Raw genomic sequence first — 18,896 nt, forward strand, 5'->3', positions numbered from 1 at the left:
ACTGAAGAAGGAGTCTTGTTGTCTATACATTCTCTACAAGTAATGATCAGCAAAGTGAACCTGTGCATATTAAAGTACTAAAATTGTTACCAGTGAATTTTTATTTTTGTTAGCGCGAAGCTCTAATGTATAATTACATTGAGCAATCTTTAAAGAAATGCATTTTGTGAAATAGGAAAAGGGGACAACCTGCATACATAATGTGCCTATCCTTTGGTGACGGGAAGACTCTGTACTGAAAATAATGCCAAGATATCCAAAAGACTCTTATAATGTCAGAAATCAAAATCTTAAAGTTGAAGAACATTCAAGGATCAATATCTTAATTTGGATTTTGCATTCAGCAGAAAATGACGTTTGCCATATAGTTTTGACTCAAAACGTCACCTATCCATTGTCTCCAGAAATGCTGCCTGATCCGTTACTCCAGCGGATCAGGCAGCTGGGTTACTCCAGCATTTTGTGTCTATCTTTGGTATAAACCAGCATCTGCAATTCCTTTCTATTACATTTAGTCTCCTCCCTATAATCTGATCGTCTTTGAAATGTGGAATACTCTCTCGCCAAAGATGTTCATTTACACCTGAATTTTATTTCCAGGTCATGAAATCAGAAAGCCAGAACAGGAGGATCCATTCCTGAATGACCGTTGTAGAGGTATGGAAATGTCCTTGATATTGAATCCATTCACATGGCGAGATATAACACACACATATCTCCTTTCTTTCACAGATCCTCAACACTATTTGTTCATCATGTAGTGAAACAACACATATTGTGTTGGGAGGGTAGTGTATGGAGAGGGTCAGAACTGGACATAGGGTTGAGATTTTTGATTGGAGAAAGGCTAACTTTGAGGAGATGCGAAAGGATTTAAAAGGAGTAAATTGGGACAGTTTGTTTTATGGGAAAGATGTGGAAGAGAAATGGAGTACATTTAAAGGTGAAATTTCAAGAGTACAGAATCTTTATGTCCCTGTTCGGTTGAAAGGAAATAGTAAAAATTGGAAAGAGCCATGGTTTTCAAGGGAAATTGGATACTTGGTTCGGAAAAAGAGAGAGGTCTACAATAATTATAGGCAGCATGGAGTAAATGAGGTGCCTGAGGAGTATAAAGAATGTAAAAAGAATCTTAAGAAAGAAATTAGAAAAGCTAAAAGAAGATATGAGGTTGCTTTGGCAAGTAAGGTGAAAGTAAATCCAAAGGGTTTCTACAGCTATATTAATAGCAAAAGGATAACGAGGGATAAAATTGGTCCATTAGAGAGTCAGAGTGGACAGCTATCTGCAGAGCCAAAAGAGACGGGGGAGATATTGAACAATTTATTTTCTTCGGTATTCACCAAGGAGAAGGATATTGAATTATGTGAGGTAAGGGAAACAAGTAGAGTAGCTATGGAAACTATGAGATTCAAAGAAGAGGAAGTACTGACACTTTTGAGAAATATAAAAGTGGATAAGTCTCCAGGTCCGGACAGGATATTCCCTAGGACATTGAGGGAAGTTAGTGTAGAAACAGCAGGGGCTATGACAGAAATATTTCAAATGTCATTAGAAACGGAATAGTACCGGAGGATTGGCGCACTGCGCATGTTGTTCCATTGTTTAAAAAGGGGTCTAAGAGTAAACCTAGCAATTATAGACCTGTTAGTTTGACGTCAGTGGTGGGCAAATTAATGGAAAGGATACTTAGAGATTATATATATAAGCATCTGGATAAACAGGGTCAGATTAGGAACAGTCAACATGGATTTGTGCCTGGAAGGTCATGTTTGACTAATCTTCTTGAATTTTTTGAAGAGGTTACTCGGGAAATTGATGAGGGTAAAGCAGTGGATGTTGTATATATGGACTTCAGTAAGGCATTTGACAAGGTTCCTCATGGAAGGTTGGTGAAGAAGGTTCAATGGTTGGGTATTAATGGTGGAGTAGCAAGATGGATTCAACAGTGGCTGAATGGGAGATGCCAGAGAGTAATGGTGGATGGTTGTTTGTCAGGTTGGAGGCCAGTGACTAGTGGGGTGCCACAGGGATCTGTGTTGGGTCCACTGTTGTTTGTCATGTACATCAATGATCTGGATGATGGTGTGGTAAATTGGATTAGTAAGTATGCAGATGATACTAAGATAGGCGGGGTTGTGGATAATGAAGTAGATTTTCAAAGTCTACAGAGAGATTTATGCCAGTTGGAAGAGTGGGCTGAAAGATGGCAGATGGAGTTTAATGCTGATAAGTGTGAGGTGCTACATCTTGGCAGGACAAATCAAAATAGGACGTACATGGTAAATGGTAGGGAATTGAAGAATGCAGGTGAACAGAGGGATCTGGGAATAACTGTGCACAGTTCCCTGAAAGTAGAATCTCATGTAGATAGGGTGGTAAAGAAAGCTTTTGGTGTGCTGGCCTTTATAAATCAGAGCATTGAGTATAGAAGTTGGGATGTAATGTTAAAATTGTACAAGACATTGGTGAGGCCAATTTTGGAGTATGGTGTACAATTTTGGTCGCCTAATTATAGGAAGGATGTCAACAAAATAGAGAGAGTGCAGAGGAGATTTACTAGAATGTTGCCTGGGTTTCAGCAACTAAGTTACAGAGAAAGGTTGAACAAGTTAGGGCTTTATTCTTTGGAGCGCAGAAGGTTAAGGGGGGACTTGATAGAGGTCTTTAAAATGATGAGAGGGATAAACAGAGTTGACGTGGATAAGCTTTTCCCACTGAGAGTAGGGAAGTTTCAAACAAGGGGACATGACTTGAGAATTATGGGACTGAAGTTTAGGGGTAACATGAGGGGGAACTTCTTTACTCAGAGAGTGGTGGCTGTGTGGAATGAGCTTCCAGTGAAGGTGGTGGAGGCAGGTTCGTTTTTATCATTTAAAAATAAATTGGATAGTTATATGGACGGGAAAGGAATGGAGGGTTATGGTCTGAGCGCAGGTATATGGGACTAGGGGAGAATACGTGTTCGGCACGGACTAGAAGGGTCGAGATGGCCTGTTTCCGTGCTGTAATTGTTATATGGTTATATATGAACAAGTTATATTTTGGATCTGTAAAACCAGCAATCACCCGTGTCCATTATATTGGGTGCCTTCATGGAAAACACAATGTAACCATTTCCTAACATGGATGCAATAAAACTGTATTTTAAAAATGAATTAACAAAAAAAATCTTGCTTCAACGTGCCTCCTGTGCTATGACACACAAGAAATTACGGAAATAAATGAAACTAAAAAAACCCATAACCTGACATTTTGGGAGATCTGGAAGTGAACAGCAAGTTAATAAGCACCTGAGGAAAAGGATGGTCCAATTGTTTTTCAGTTTCTACCTCCCCACATGCCACTGCTGGCATCCATATAAAATATCATATTTAATGATCATGTCTATTCTGTGAACAGGAATGAAGGTTGACCAAGGGTCATTTGCTGGAATCTCAGACAGCATAGATGTGCAATAAGGGCAGTATACTAAATCAAATGTAGGATTAATGCAACTCTGCATTAAAAACCGGAAAGGTTTGTGGAAATCTATCAGCACTGTCCTCACTCCTTCTGGCAAAATACAAAATGTTGTCCACTTTTTCAAGTAATTTCTTGAAAGATCCATAGTTACAGTATATGACTACAAAAACCCATACTTCATTAACCTGAATGATGAAGCGCCTATGGGCCGGGCTAAACCTCAACAAAAGCAACAAATTGGTCATTCATCTCAAACCATCATTAGAATAACACCACCAGGGAATGGCAGCCACATTCGCACACCAAACATAAATTTTTGTACTTCTTAACTTATTAATAGTTTAGTTTAGTTTAGAGATACAGCGCAGAAACAGGCCCTTCAGTCCACCAGGTCCATGCCAACTAGCAATCCCCGCACATTAACACAATCCTACACACATTAGACACAATTTCTACATCCACCAAGCCAATTAACGTACAAATCTGTACATCTTTGGAGTGTGGGAGGAAACTGAAGATCTCAGAGAAAACCCACGCAGGTCACGGAGAGAACGTACAAACTCTGTACAGACAGCACCTGTAGGCGGGATCGAACCAGTGTTGCATTCCCTGTAAGGCAGCAACTCTACCGCTGCGCCAAAGATGTTCAGATTTTCCTTTAGTAAAGAGCTTTTGAAGAGAAACACATTATAGTATTGTGTTTAGACCTATTTTTGTGAAGAGACATTGGATGCTTTTTAATAGGGCATTAAAATAATGGGTGTAAAAGCTTAGAATATGTGCCAGACGCACATTTTGGTGTCCCAGTCCAAATAAGTGAATTGCATTCAGATCTCCTGAAAATAAGTATGATCTTTGCGTGTAGGAGAGAAAATAAAATAGTCTCCATCTCCTCAAAAAAAGTCAAAGTGCAAGAGTAACACAGCAGCATCTATGGAGGACAGGACATGGATAGGTGACGTTTCGGGTCAAGGGTCTAAAAGCGTTGCCTGACCTGCTGAAGACATTTTGTATCTTTTTTTGTAATGGGGCATCAGCAGTTCCTTGTGTCCATTCTCAACCTCGTTAAGTTCTCCCCTCTCTGTCCCATTTGTAAATGAAGGAGTTTCTGTGCAAGTATCTGAAGGATGATCATGAGGAATCTCAAATACTAATACAAACGACATGTTTTATGCTTGAGCATACACAGGTTAATTTCTGTAAAAAATGATCTTCTTGAGGAGTTATTATTTTTTTCAGTTTCCCCTTCCTTTACACTTTGCAATGGTATTTACTGACATCTTGTGGCAAAAATCAACACTGCAATTTTGGCAAGAATTCTGTGTCAAAAATGTTCTTCAGGATGCATTTACAATTTTATTTCTTACAAATCTAATCAGCAGCCAACTACTTATTATTAGGTTCACCTTTTGTCTATTATCATCAATTAATATTCTTGACTTCAATACCTTTTGTTAATTTTCTCCCCTCCATTGTTGAAACTGCCTCAGAAAGATGAATGGTATTTTGATATTAGCATTCTATTTTTTTTCCTGTTCCATTTTAGCTCATTATAAAGTGTAAACCCCTCAAAGACCTGATTCTGTTTCCATTTTTTGAAACATTTTCAAGCACAACCCCATTTGTGGATGGGGTACAAGGTACAAGGTAAAGCTTGTATGATGGGTCGCTAGCCTTAGATCGTACCCATTCTCTGTTACTGCTTTTCATGTCTTTCTTTGATCTATATAATTATCACAATACTAAACAGAATTTACAATCTTCTACATCATCCTGCATCCCTGTCAACATTCGTGGAGCCCCAATGTCATATTCCCAGCAAACATCTACCGAGGCAAATCAACCCCTGCCTTGTGCTACATAAGCTTACTGTATGACTATTGTATAACGGAAGTGGCGGCTCTGTTGAACGGCTGGGGCTCGCCTGCAGTCCGTCTGTCTTTACTTTTTTTGTTGTTGTTTTTTTTGGTCTTGTTTTAGTCAAATTTTAGTTATTAGGTTGTGTTATGTGTGGGGGGGGGGGCTGAAACATGGTTTTCTGTCTCTCCCTTCGGGGGAATGCGACTCTTTCTGTCGTATCCCCCCTTCTCTGCCTCCGTCTGCGCTGAGGCCTAATGGCGGAGCTGGCTGCCTCCAACTGCGACCGACCTCGAGGCTCTGGAAGCAGAGCCAGCCAGGACTTACCAACGCGAGGCTGGCCGAATTCGAGCTGTGGCGGCGTTCCGGCAGCAGCGGCACGACTCGGGGCTGAGACGGCACTCCGGTGAGGGCGGCCTGGCTCGTGGCTGAGACGACGCTCTGGTGAGGGCGGCCCGACTCGGGGCTGAGACGGCGCTCCGGTGAGGGCGGCCCGACTCGGGGCTGAGACGGTGCTCCGGTGAGGGTGGCCCGACTTGGGGCTGAGACGGTGCTCTGGTGAGGGCGGCCTGACTCGGGGCTGAGACGGTGCTCTGGTGAGGGCGGCCTGACTCGGGGCTGAGACGGTGCTGCGGTGAGGGCGGCCCGACTCGAGGCTGAGACGGTGCTCCGGTGGCTGAGGCGGCGTTCCGGTGGCGGCGACCTGAATCCGGGTCTCGGCCGCGGGCCAGTGGACGACATCGTCGGGAGCTCGCAGGTCACAGGTTGGTGCCTGTTTTCCTGGAGCTCCCGCGGCAACAGCTGCGTCCGTTGGACTGGAAGGCGGCAGCTTCGACCACCACGGGCCGCGGAGCTTCAACCGGCCCGTTCGCGGAGCTCGGTTGAGCCGCGGGACTGACCATCGCACGGTGGAGTAACATATCGCCTCAGTGCAGAGGGAGAATGAGGAGGGAAGAGACTGTAACTTTATGACTTTTGCCTCCATCACAGTGAGGAGGTGCCTGGTGAACTCACTGTGGTGGATGTTAATTTGTGTTTATTGTGTGTTTTGTTGTTTATTATTATATGTATGGCTGCAGGCAACGTCATTTCGTTCAGACCGAAAGGTCTGAATGACAAATAAAGGATCTAATCTAATCTAATCTAATCTGAGTCGTACCTTAGGTCAAAGGTTGTGGACATCTTAGCCATGAAGCATGTTTTTTTTGTTCGCTCAAGTATTATTCTTCCTCTTATAAATCTGGAAAATAAAATGAGTATGATTTCGTGAAATTAGTAAAATTAATTACAGCAATGATACTGTGGTGTTAGTAAATACAGGCTCCACATGACAATTTATAAGTTAGGTAGACAACCATAGGAAGATCGTTTTCTTCATTCAATTAAGAAATTAAATCCATAAAGGTATTGGTGAAGAATATCATATTTGACGTGTTTCGAAGTTGCATAAAAGAACGAGAATTTTTAAATGATTGATTGTTGATACAGCAATGAAACAGGTCCTTTGGTCCACTGAGTCTACACTGACCATTAGACAATAGGCAATAGACAATAGACAATAGACGATAGGTGCAGGAGTAGGCCATTTGGTCCTTCGAGCCAGCACCGCCATTCAATGTGATCATGGCCGATCATCCCCAATCAGTACCCCGTTCCTGCCTTCTCCCCATATCCCCTGACTCTGCTATTTTTGAGTGCCCTATCTAGCTCTCTTGAAAGCGTCCAGAGAACCTGCCTCCACCGCCCTCTGAGGCAGAGAATTCCACAGACCCACCACTCTGTGAGAAAAAGTGGTTCCTCGTCTCCGTTCTAAATGGCTTACTCCTTATTCTTAAACTGTGGCCGCTGGTTCTGGACTCCCTCAACATCGGGAACATGTTTCCTGCCTCTAGCGTGTCCAAGCCCTTAACAATCTTCTATGTTTCAATGAGATATCCTCTCATCCTTCTAAACTCCAGAGTGTACAAGCCCAGCTGCTCCATTCTCTCAGCATATGACAATCCCGCCATCCCGGGAATTAACCTCGTAAACCTACACTGAACTCCCTCAATAGCAAGAATGTCCTTCCTCAAATTAGGAGAGCAAAACTGCACACAATACTCCAGGTGTGGTCTCACTAGGGCTCTGTACAACTGCAGAAGGACCTCTTTGCTCCTATATTCGATTCCTCTTGTTATAAAGGCCAACATGCCATTCGTTTTCTTCACTGCCTGTTGTACCTGCATGCTTACTTTAAATACCTTGACCGATGATTGTTCACACTGGTTCTACGGAGAACAAAGGGGGATCTGACGCAGATACTATGTAACTTTGTAAGCGCCCTTTATGTGGCGACAATTGCATACCTCGGGAGTGTAAGCAAAGGATTTCACTGTGACTTGCCATATGTGACAATAAAGTATTCATTCATTTATTCCATCCATCATTCATTCATTCATTCATTCACGTTATCCCACTACCATCCACTCCCAACACACGCGGAGCAATTTAAGAGGTCACTCCCCACAAACCCACATTTCTTTGGGTTGTGGACAGAATCTGGAGCACCCGGAGGAAACACGTGGGGGTCGTAGGGAGAACCTACAAACTCCACACACAGATGGCAGGAGGTCAGGATCGTGCGCTGTCTCTGGCGCTGTGAGGCAGCAGCTCCACCAGCTGTGCCAGTGATAAAAAATAAATGAGAACAAAGCAAAAATCCTGCTACATATAACAATATAACATTATGCAGCTCCAGGTTGTATCGCAGAGTCAATATTTATATATGTTAAATCTGAAATCATCTGACAAGTTATTGAATTTCGCAAAGTTTAGGGGAAGCTGGATGGAGTTTGATTATTTTACACCACCATATGAATTGGATCAAACTTGTGATGTGAAGATAGGATGGTGCATTATTCATTGCTTTTCTTCTTTCATCATCTTTCTTACAGGAGGAGGACCCTGTCAGCAGCGTTGCACCGACACGGGGACAAATGTCAACTGTTCCTGCTACGTTGGCTACAGGCTGAGTCACGATCACCGCACATGTGAAGGTACTTTCGAGTTTTGCTTGTTGTAATCTTTCCTTTACAAATCAACAAAATGTTCTCATCAGAAACATGAGTAATACCCAAGAAACTAAAGCCCGATAGATAACCATATTTGGATGTGTAAACAGTCAAAACACATTGAAATGGTCAATGGTTTTCAGATACCGATTGTAAAACAACTTGCCAATTAATGTGTTTTCCAATTATTGGTGCAGTTTCCACACAAAGCACATGAAAGATGATTTCCTTGTTAGATGTTTCCACTAGTGGGTGAGTCTCGAACCAGAGGGCATAGCATCAATATAAAAAGTCGTATCTTTAGAAAGGAGATGAGGAAGAAGTTCCTCAGTCAGATGGTGGTGAATCTGCGGAATTCATTCACAGATAGCGGTGAGGCCAAGTCATAGGGTATTAGTAAGGCAAAGATAGACAGATGGTAGACAAAAGTGCTGGATAAACTCAGCGGGTGCAGCAGCATCTATGGAGCGAAGGAAATAGGCAATGTTTCGGGCCGAAACCCTTCTTCAGATTGATGTGGGGTGGGGGAGAGAAGAAAGGAGAAAGGAAGAGGAGGAGCCCGAGGGCTGAGGGAGAGCTGAGAAGGGGAGGAGACGGCAAGGGCTACCGGAAATTGGAGAATTCAATGTTTATGCCGCAAGGGTGCAAACTGCCCAAGCGGATTATGAGGTGCTGCTCCTCCAGTTTCCGGTGGTGCTCACTCTGGCCATGGAGGAGGCCCAGGACAGAAAGGTCAGATTCGGAATGGGAGGGGGAGTTGAAGTGCTGAGCCACCGGGAGATCAGGTTGGTTAATGCGGACCGAGCGGAGGTGTTCGGCGAAACGATCGCCAAGCCTACGCTTGGTCTCACTGATGTAGATCAGCTGACATCTAGAGCAGTGGATGCAATAGATGAGGTTGGAGGAGATGCAGGTGAACCTCTGTCGCACCTGGAATGACTGCTTGGGTCCTTGAATGGAGTCAAGGGGGGAGGTAAAGGGACAAGTGTAGCATCTCTTGCAGTTGCAAGGGAAAGTGCCCGGGGAGGGGGTGGTGCGTGAGGGAAGGGAAGAATTGACCAGAGAGTTACGGAGGCAGCGGTCTTTGCGGAAAACAGATGGGGGGGGGGGGGGGATGGGAAGATGTGGCGAGTGGTGGGGTCACGTTGGAGGTGGCGAAAATGACGGAGGTCTATTTGTTGTATGTGACGGCTAGTGGGGGGGAAAGATGAGGACTAGGGGGACACTGCCCTTGTTACGAGTGGGTGGATGGGGAGAGAGAGCAGTGTTACGGGGAATGGAAGAGACCCTGGTGAGAGCCTCATCTATAGTAGGGGAGGGGAACCCCTGTTCCCTGAAGAATGAGGACATTTCCGATGCCCTGGTGTGGAACACCTCATCCTGGGAGCAGATGCGGCATAGACGGAGGAATTGGGAGTAGGGGATGGAGTCCTTACAGGAAGCAGGGTGGGAAGAAGTGTAGTCTAGATAGCCATGGGAGTCAGTGGGTTTATAGTGGATGTCGGTCAAAAGTCTATCACCTAGATTGAACAAATTTTATCCAAATATATCCGCCACTTGTGATAAATGTCTAGCCCAAAAGGCAACTATAACACACTCCTTAGTCTCCTGCATAAAACTTTATAGATTTTGGAATGATATTTTTGAAATATTTACAAAATTATTCAAGACAAGAATGGAACCTAATACTGAAATGATTATATTTGGCGTAATGGAAGATGGGAATAAATTGAACACATCTCAAAATCTATTCCTTAACTATGGTTTAATAATAGCAAAAAAATTAATTCTTAAATTTTGGAAGGGTACATCAATACCAACGCTTAAAATGTGGATTGCAAGTATGTTGGACACCGCTCATCTTGAGGAAATGCGATTCCTCCTAATGGATAAATCAGACCAATTCATAACGAGTTGGTCTCCATTCGTCGTTTTTTTGGAATCATATGGTGCAACACAATTATAAAAAATAACTGTTTCAGGACTGGACGAGGGTTGGTCAAGATTATAAATAATGATCTCCTCTTTTTTTCTTTTCTTTTCTCTATTCTCTCTCTCAACTTTCTTCATTTACTCGTTTTCTTTTTTCACACACTATATATTTCACATCTTTCTATCCTTTACTATCTAACTTCTTTTTCTTATTCTAATCTTTTTTCAGTGTAACAAAAAAAAAAAAAAGAAGTTGTACATAAAATGTATTATGAAAATATATATTAGGCACTTTGGTGCCATATGACTGTACTTACTTCTAATAAAATAAAATATTAAAAAAAAAAAAAAAAAAAGTCTATCACCTGCAATGGAGATAGTGAGGTCAAGAAATGGTAGGGAAGTGCCTCACCATCTCCATCGCAGGTGATAGTCTTCTGACCGACAGAAGTCTATCACCTCGGTCGGTCCGCAGTATTTTGTGCTTATTGAGTAGACATATGGTTTATGATTTGTGATTTATGGCTTGGCGATCGTTTCGCCGAACACCTCCACTCGGTCCGCATTAACCAACCTGACCTCCCGGTGGCTCAGCACTTCAACTCCCCCTCCCATTCCGAATCCGACCTCTCTGTCCTGGTCCTTCTCCATGGCCAGAATGAGCGCCACCGGAAATTGGAGGAGCAGCACCTCATATTCTGCTTGGGCAGTTTGCACCCTAGCGGCATAAACATTGACTTCTCCAATTTGCGGTAGCCCTTGCTGTCTCCTCCCCTTCTCAGCTCTCCCTCAGCCCTCGGGCTCCTCCTCTTTCTTTCTCCTATCTTCTCCCCACCCCCCCACCCCCCCACCCCCCACCCTACATCAGTCTGAAGAAGGGTTTCGGCCAGAAACGTTGCCTATTTCCTTCGCTCCATAGATGCGGCTGCACCCGCTGAGTTTCTCCAGCACTTTTGTCTACCTCCGATTTTCCAGCATCTGCAGTTCCTTCTTAAACAAAAGATTGACAGATACTTGATTGGCCCATCTAATAGCTTCTAAAATGCCACCATCATATCTGCCTCACCACCACCCCTGGCAATGCGTTCCAGAAATGTTCTGAAACCTTTCTAGAAATGTTGAACCTCTCCCAATGGTTTAACAGATTATAGTTAAAAAGTATACAGAAGGAAGATTTGATATCTCGATATGCTGTTGGTTGGGGCACTGACAAGCACTACTATTTAGATTATTTAGGCAGGTGATAATTTGGCATATGTCATATGTCTTCTTTTGTATCTAGTTCAAGAGTGTGTGCTTGCTTGGAAGATAGGCAAGAACAAGTTTATGTATGATCCTGTCCTGAAACCATGCATCATCAATTGTAAAGGGTAACCGTATAGGCAAGGTAAAGGAACAGCTGTGGATGCTGATCGTCAAAATCTCAGGGTGTGTTAACACTATGAGGAGAGCAGTGAGTAAAATCTTGACTAGATATTTGTTGTTGATTACAGATGTCAACGAGTGTTTGTTGCCGACTAATCCGTGCCAAATAGGAGAGCGTTGCATCAATAATATCGGGTCCTATCAATGCCTGCGTGAGATAGGATGTGGCACTGGATATGAACTGACTGGAAACAACCAATGCAGAGGTATGTAAGAGCACAGAATAACTGAAGATATTTTACATTTATCCATATAAAAACGATTATCTGACATTGACATTATGATTTTCTGCTGTCTTCTGTCCCCCTGATCACTTACCCAACCAGCCATCACAACCACTGCACTATATCAACTTTTCTTCTTCACTAAGATCTCTTGCTCATACCAGACTTATTTGTATTTGCCCATCCTTTGCCATCCACCGTCTCTCCCTGAATTTCTCTATTCCCCCACCCCCCAAACCCTGCACCCTGCAGCCCAACAGAAAAGCCCAGCACACAGAGCTTTGGGTCTCAGGTTTGATCAATGCAATGTCACTGATGAGGAGCTGTGCACAGAATTACACATGACACTGGTCAGCACCATTTTCAACAGCTATTTCAGATTAACTTTTTGCCATAATCTTAAAATTAGATCGAGGCCATTTAAGGAGTAAAAATTTACCAATTGGAAAGCAGACAAGAGGAACATGCTTACAAAGACTTGTGGATGTTATGTGATTGCAACTTTAAGACTGAACGTCAATGTTTCTTGTTAAGGAAATGCTTTGGAAGTAGTTAATAGAGTTAAAGTGCAATTCACAATGAACCAGACCTGAATGAACTGAAAGGACTATTGATTTTGCTATGATTCCTGTAATAAAGATTAGTAAGTTGTGTTGCAACATTCATATTTGAATAATTTTTTTAAGTAGGAATTTAATTTGTTTATTACTAAGGCGAAATAATTGGTTTTGATGCAGTACATAATGCAGTGTTTAATGTTTTATGTGTCGTTCCTAACTCACAATATGTCATGTTGTGACTTGTGGGCGGGGCACCAAGGCAAATTCCTTGTATGTGAATACTTGGCCAATAAACTTATTCATTCATTCATACAGTACTGATAGAGCACTATGAGTGGTACATCACATTTAACATGCTGCCTGTTACACAGGTGCATATTTGTGGCATGCGTTGTGCTGGCCCCAAATTGATGAAGGGGTTAATGCATGTACAGCCTCGTCGAGATACAGGTTCTCCTCAGATTACAATAGGGATTCTATTCCCGAGATCTGTTTATGACCTGAACGATTTGCACATGGGAAATGTGGCCTCTGGCAATACTTTTAAATACATTCACACAGGGTGGTGGGTATATGGAACAAGCTGCCAGAGGTATTTGAAGCAGGTACGATAAAGGCATTTAAAATAAATTTGGACAGATAGATGGATAGGAAAGATTTAGAAGAATACTAGACCAAGTGCAGACCCGTTGGGTCTGCTCCCCCAACGCACCCGTTCCCTACCCGTAGCCCCCATGGGAGACGTGGTCCTCCAACTCAAGCCGTTCCCGAACATAAGATTCCAGCACTCAGCAGTGCGGCTGTTTTTAAATGGCTTCTTTGAGGCGAGAGGCGGGTGCCAGCAGCCGTTATGGTCGCTGGCCAGCAGGAGGCGACAAAATGAGTGAGTGGGGGGGGGGGGGGGGTGTATGATTTTATTAAAAAATGGGTACATAAAAAGAAAAAAAGTTTTGAGGAGAGCAAAATCGGATGTAAAATGAATGAGCTAGCGACATGGAAAAAATGACGGAGTTTAATGACGGAGTGCTGGCGTAGCATGGAATCAAAGGCCGAATGTGGCACCTACAAGACAGGCAGAAACATTTAGAAACATAGAGAAATAGGTGCTGGAGTTGGCCATTCGGCCCATGGCTGATCATCTAAAATCAGTACGCTGTTCCTGCTTTTCCCCCCATATACTTGATTCCTTTAGCCCTAAGAGCTAAATCTAAGTCTCTCTTGAAAACAGATTTGTATCTGTGGACATCCAGTTTACTCCCATCTGCAAGTGCTTGACAGATCAGGTAGAATATTACGTAGATTCACACTTCAGAGCAACACAGGTGACGGCAATTCCACTCATTTTATATTATGCACTTGCTCAGACCAGCACTGCTGTGAGATTGTTGGAGATGTCACATTAAATGTCACCTGTCTTTGACTTTCCATCATTACCATAGTTGCACAATTTATTCCTTCAGCTTCATATTTAATAATATCTGATTTTTTTTGCTTTTTTTTAAACTGAGCAGCTGAATAATTTGATTTTTATTTGGAATCTGATAGATATCGATGAATGCAAGAATGATTTACACAATTGCAGGTTCAATTTCATTTGCCAGAATACACAGGGATCGTTCCGTTGCCGATCGAATATCCAGTGTGAACCTGGATTTCTGCAGGATGCTTTTGGCAACTGTAATGGTAGGTAGCAAAAAGATTTATCGCTGTGTTATTCTATTTCCTGGAGAGTGCTTTTGGCAAATGCTTGTTCCTTGGCTTAAGTGTGAACAATGTGAATGATTACTGTCTAAATAGTGTGCAGTCTCCTAATTAATTTCCTCAACTAAAATCAGTGACTGCTGGGGAAATAGAGTCTCAGGTTCATAAAAGATTAGTGCAATACTTTCAAGAATCAAATGTTGAAAACCTGCACACAAGGGTTGGTAGAAGTTCAGAACTCTTTTGAAAAGTTATGATGCTGGATCTATTGTTAATTTTAAATATGAGTTTGATATTTCTTATGTTAATCAAAGTTTTTAGGAAATTATGGGGAAAAGATCCATAACTTTAAAAAAAAGCACTGCAATTTCACTGAATGGAAGAACAGGTTTGAGTTGCAATATAGACTCCTGTTCACATAACCCTTTGAATTGTTATTCAAATACTCAACACAAACTGCAAGAGGAACTTCATAATAGTGAAAGGTATTGCCTACCTGTAAGGCGTGCTGGGAATTTATGAATGCTTTCCTTGTCCCTTTCGTTAATTAAAGATTGATGATTATGGAGTTTACTCTTCAAATGCCTGACGTGTGCTCTCAGCAGGGAAGACTTCATATGGGAAGATCAGTTTAATTGTATTTCCCATTAAAAATCAATTTTGAATGCACTAGGGCTAAGTCACGGAATGTGTTACCTCATAATAACAGGTGTCAGTGTCGGACATTTATTCTCATGTAGAGTTAAAAATTTGGGAAGTCGCGGTGGCGCAGTGTTGCTGCCTTACAGCGAATGCAGCGCCGAAGACCCAGATTCAATCTGTTTGTATGGAATTTGTACGTTCTCCCCGTGACCTGTGTGGGTTTTCTCAGAGATCTTCGGTTTCCTCCCACATTCCAAAGACGTACAGGTTTGTAGGTTAATTGGCTTGGTAAATGTAAAAATGGTCCCTAGTGGGTGTAGGATAGTGTTAATCTGCGGGAATCGCTGGTCGGCGAGGAGCCAGTGGGCCAAAGGGCCTGTTTCTGTGTTGTATCTCTAAACTGAACTAAGTTCCTGGAACTCCAGAACATTTAACAGAGAATGCTGGAAGCACCCATTGGAGAGGAGAGACAGGGTCAGCACTTTGTTAGAGGACCCCTGATCAAAACTGGATAAGTGAGAAGGAAAGTGTGTTTTGAGTCGTTGACAGGGTGAGTGAAGGGAACAGGGGAAACATCCGCAATAGAGTGCAGACAAAATTGTCAAGACAGATCTTTATTTCATCAGTATTTAAAGAAAACACTGTAGCATTAAATGTATCAATCATCTGTGTGCAATTACTGAGGTCTCTCATTTATGAATGCCACCATCAATGGGATGAAAGATAATCCATCCTTGGCCGCTCCACCAACTTGTAGGAAAGGAGGTAGTGCAGAGGAAAGTGTATGGAGCCAACTACTAAGCCTGTATGTAAGTCTGAATAAATCTGAGCAGACTGTTAACAGTTTGCAGATCACTCATTCATCCTTCATGTTATGGACTTAAGATCTACATATTAATTATATTCTTCAGATGATTATTGCCTCAATGTGCATAGCCCTGTAATTGTGGCAGCTGCCCAGACTTTTGTGCGTTCTTGCACAAAGATGTTCTGATGGTTTCAGACACCTGGGTGTTAATGGACTGGAAATCTTTACAAATAATAAACACTCTTATGTGATCTCGGAATGATGAGGAGCAAACTCTTAAATCTTCTACCCATGCAAATCTATCCAGACCAACAAAACCAACCGCATGCTCATCACTCTGTTTAGTATCAAGGGTAGAGAATTTGAAGTAATTGCCAAGCTTTGTCAGCTGCCTGGTACAGCCACCTGTGAAATGTTGCCTGTGTATCTGGCAGAGCCCTGGAAGGATATGTAGAATTTCAAGACGGCCACTGAAAGATGATCTTTACCTGCAATCATAGCCTGTTTTCATGCCCTGTGCAGGTAGGCACTGAATTCGGGTTATTTTGGCAACATGACAATGGGTGCTGCTTAGGGCCAATGCCTTACAGCGCCAGAAACCCAGGTTGGATCTTGACAATGGGTGCTCTCTGCACTTTGCTTGTACGTTCTCCCCGTGACCACATGGGTTTTCCCCGGGTGCTCCGGTTTCCTCCCACACTCCAAAGACGAACCGGTTTGTAGGTTACTTGGCTACGGTAACATTGTAAAAATTGTCCCTCGTGTGTAGGATAGTGTTAGTGTATGGGAATCGTTGGGCGGTGCGGACTCTGTGGGCTGAAGGACCCGTTTCTGTGCTGTCTCTCTCAAGTCTACATCTCACAGTTGTACAAGGCAGTGTGCAGTTCACCTTCCAGAATCTTGCACAAAACTTTCTGTACACTAGATGGTAATACCAGTTTCAATAGGACTCATGCCATTACCTCTTCCTTTCCCCTCCTCTCCTGCTGCTGAGTCATCAAGAGATGTACTTAAACCAAAGGGTAGAGGCGGAAAATGGCATATTACTTTGTTTTTCTGTATGTCAATATGTGCAATAAACAAATTCACCATGTGAAAGACACAAGAAACTGCATGCTGATTTACAAAAAAAATACACAAAGTGTTGGAGTAGCTCAGCAGGTCAGGCAGCATCTTTGGATAACTTGGATAGGTGACCTTTCTTCAGACTTACATGCAGTGCCCTGTTGAAACAGAAGGTGGTGCTGCGGGACAGTTCTCAGAGTTGAAACCAAAAAAGCTTTACAAATCTCTCCCATGTGGACTAGTTATCGAACAATTCCGTGTCATGGCTGAATCAACAACAGAAGGGAAGTGTGCAGCATGAAAAGGACTCCTCGCTAATCCATCAGACAGCATCTGAACCAGTGATGATCCAAGTCATTAATTCAATGCCGGAAGGCAAACAGATGACATAGAGAAAATTTGTTGAAAATCAGTTGGGTGCATTTCCAGTACTGCAGGTGCAAGCATTGCCCGCAGAACCTTTTCCCTGCAACAATCTATTCATTGGGATTAATAAATCCCATAGCCGGGATAGCGGTAGTCCCAGTCCTATTGAACCTGCATTAACCAGGGCAACTAGGGGTGGGCAATTAAATGCTGGCTCACCCTGTGAAGCCCACATTGACTCAAGGAATATAAAAATTCTTTAGATCTTTAGTTATGCTAGTTCATGTTTTATGCATTTTAAATGTTTCTGAATATCAATGAGGCTCAAAAATCATAAAACTTTGGCAGATAGCAAGGGTGGGGTTGAGGAGTTTGATGGTGTAATTATTCATGCCAAAGCCACCCATCTTTGGCTCAGTCGTGTACTTGAAGACTCTTCCACTGCTCATGAGCTTGCCTCTCAACTCTGGGTTCATTATCAAAGCATCTGGGAGAATGGGAAACATGGTTGGCAAATGCTGGTCATAGGCCCGTTCAGAAAAATCCACATTAATCAGCACTACAGAGACAATGTAGTCTAAATTTCATCGAGTACCATAGAGTGGGCACAATAGCATCACAGGGCACAATTTCATAGAATAAGGGACTCATGTGATATTAGTTTTATTTTATATAATGACTATATCTATGCCATCACTGCCGGCCCGCGGCCAACTTCTACCGCGGGTCCGGCATGGACTTACCATCACCCCTGGAGGGGAGCTTCGACCGCCGGCCCTGCAGTCTACAGTAATTCTGGCTGCGGCGGGGACTTTAAATCTTGACCGCCGGCCTGCGGCCTACAACAATCTGAAGCCGCGGTCTCCGGTGAGAAAGAGCCGATCCTGGACTGACTCTGGACTCTGGTCCTGACCACGGGGGGGAAATGGAGGAGGACTGGCCAAATTTTGTGCCTTCCACCACAGTGATGAATGCTGTGGTGGATGTTTGTGTTACAGTTTTATTGTGGTTGTGTGTTCTTTATTATTGTATCGCTGCAGACAACCCAAATTTCCACCAGCCTGGCTGTGTGGCAATAAATTATATCTATCTATCTATCTATATGTAAAAGTTAAATGTTTGGCAGATTTTATTGTTCAGAATTGCATAATTTTAGCTCAATGGTTAATTTTTTTACTTATAAGTCAATACTGAAAATCTCATCAAACTGTCAAAGATTTTTACTTGGGGAATACTCTCTCAAAACTACTCTTCCCATACTGCGCAGGAAAGAACTGCAGATGCTGGTTTAAATCGAACCAGTCTGACGAAGGGTCTCGACCCGAAACGTCACCCATTCCTTCTCTCCAGAGATGCTGCCCGTCCCGCTGAGTTACTCCAGCATTTTGTGTCTACCTTCCCATACTGCAATGAGTCACAGTAAATGTGCAAGGTTGCTGTCTGCACTGTGAACAAATTGTTTCATTTTTCTTTCCAGACATCAATGAGTGCAATGGAGCTGCCTCGCCCTGTCAGCCTGGCTACACCTGTTTCAATAGCATTGGTTCATATAGCTGTCAGCACAATGTGGTGAACTGTGGCCGAGGCTATCGACTTGATGTGGATGGATCAAACTGTGTGGGTGAGATGCACAATTTTTCACTTCAGTGTTCACTGATGAGGCGGATAGAACCAATCTCTTGTGCGTGCGTTTGTATTTGAGGCTGATACCCGCTTTCAAAAAGTCCGAGGAACAAGAGCTGGAAGATATATCTGTTTTCAGCCTCAATTGAAAAAAATGGACGCGACATTTTAGAAATAT

General features: G+C 42.9%; 1 protein-coding gene across 2 annotated transcripts in view; it reads left to right on the forward strand.

Annotated features, from left to right (window-relative positions):
• The window catches only part of fbln1 (fibulin 1), an 81,384-nt gene that overhangs the window by 28,415 nt on the left and 34,073 nt on the right, over positions 1–18,896 (forward strand). For both annotated transcript variants that reach the window (XM_033037547.1, XM_033037548.1), the window contains exons 5-9: positions 601–657; positions 8,256–8,357; positions 11,798–11,935; positions 14,059–14,196; positions 18,573–18,716. In XM_033037547.1, the coding sequence (XP_032893438.1) occupies positions 601–657; positions 8,256–8,357; positions 11,798–11,935; positions 14,059–14,196; positions 18,573–18,716 (579 nt within the window). The remainder of the gene's footprint in view (positions 1–600; positions 658–8,255; positions 8,358–11,797; positions 11,936–14,058; positions 14,197–18,572; positions 18,717–18,896) is intronic.

The sequence above is a fragment of the Amblyraja radiata genome, chromosome 19, assembly GCF_010909765.2.
Source record: "Amblyraja radiata isolate CabotCenter1 chromosome 19, sAmbRad1.1.pri, whole genome shotgun sequence".
Lineage (NCBI taxonomy): Eukaryota > Metazoa > Chordata > Chondrichthyes > Rajiformes > Rajidae > Amblyraja > Amblyraja radiata.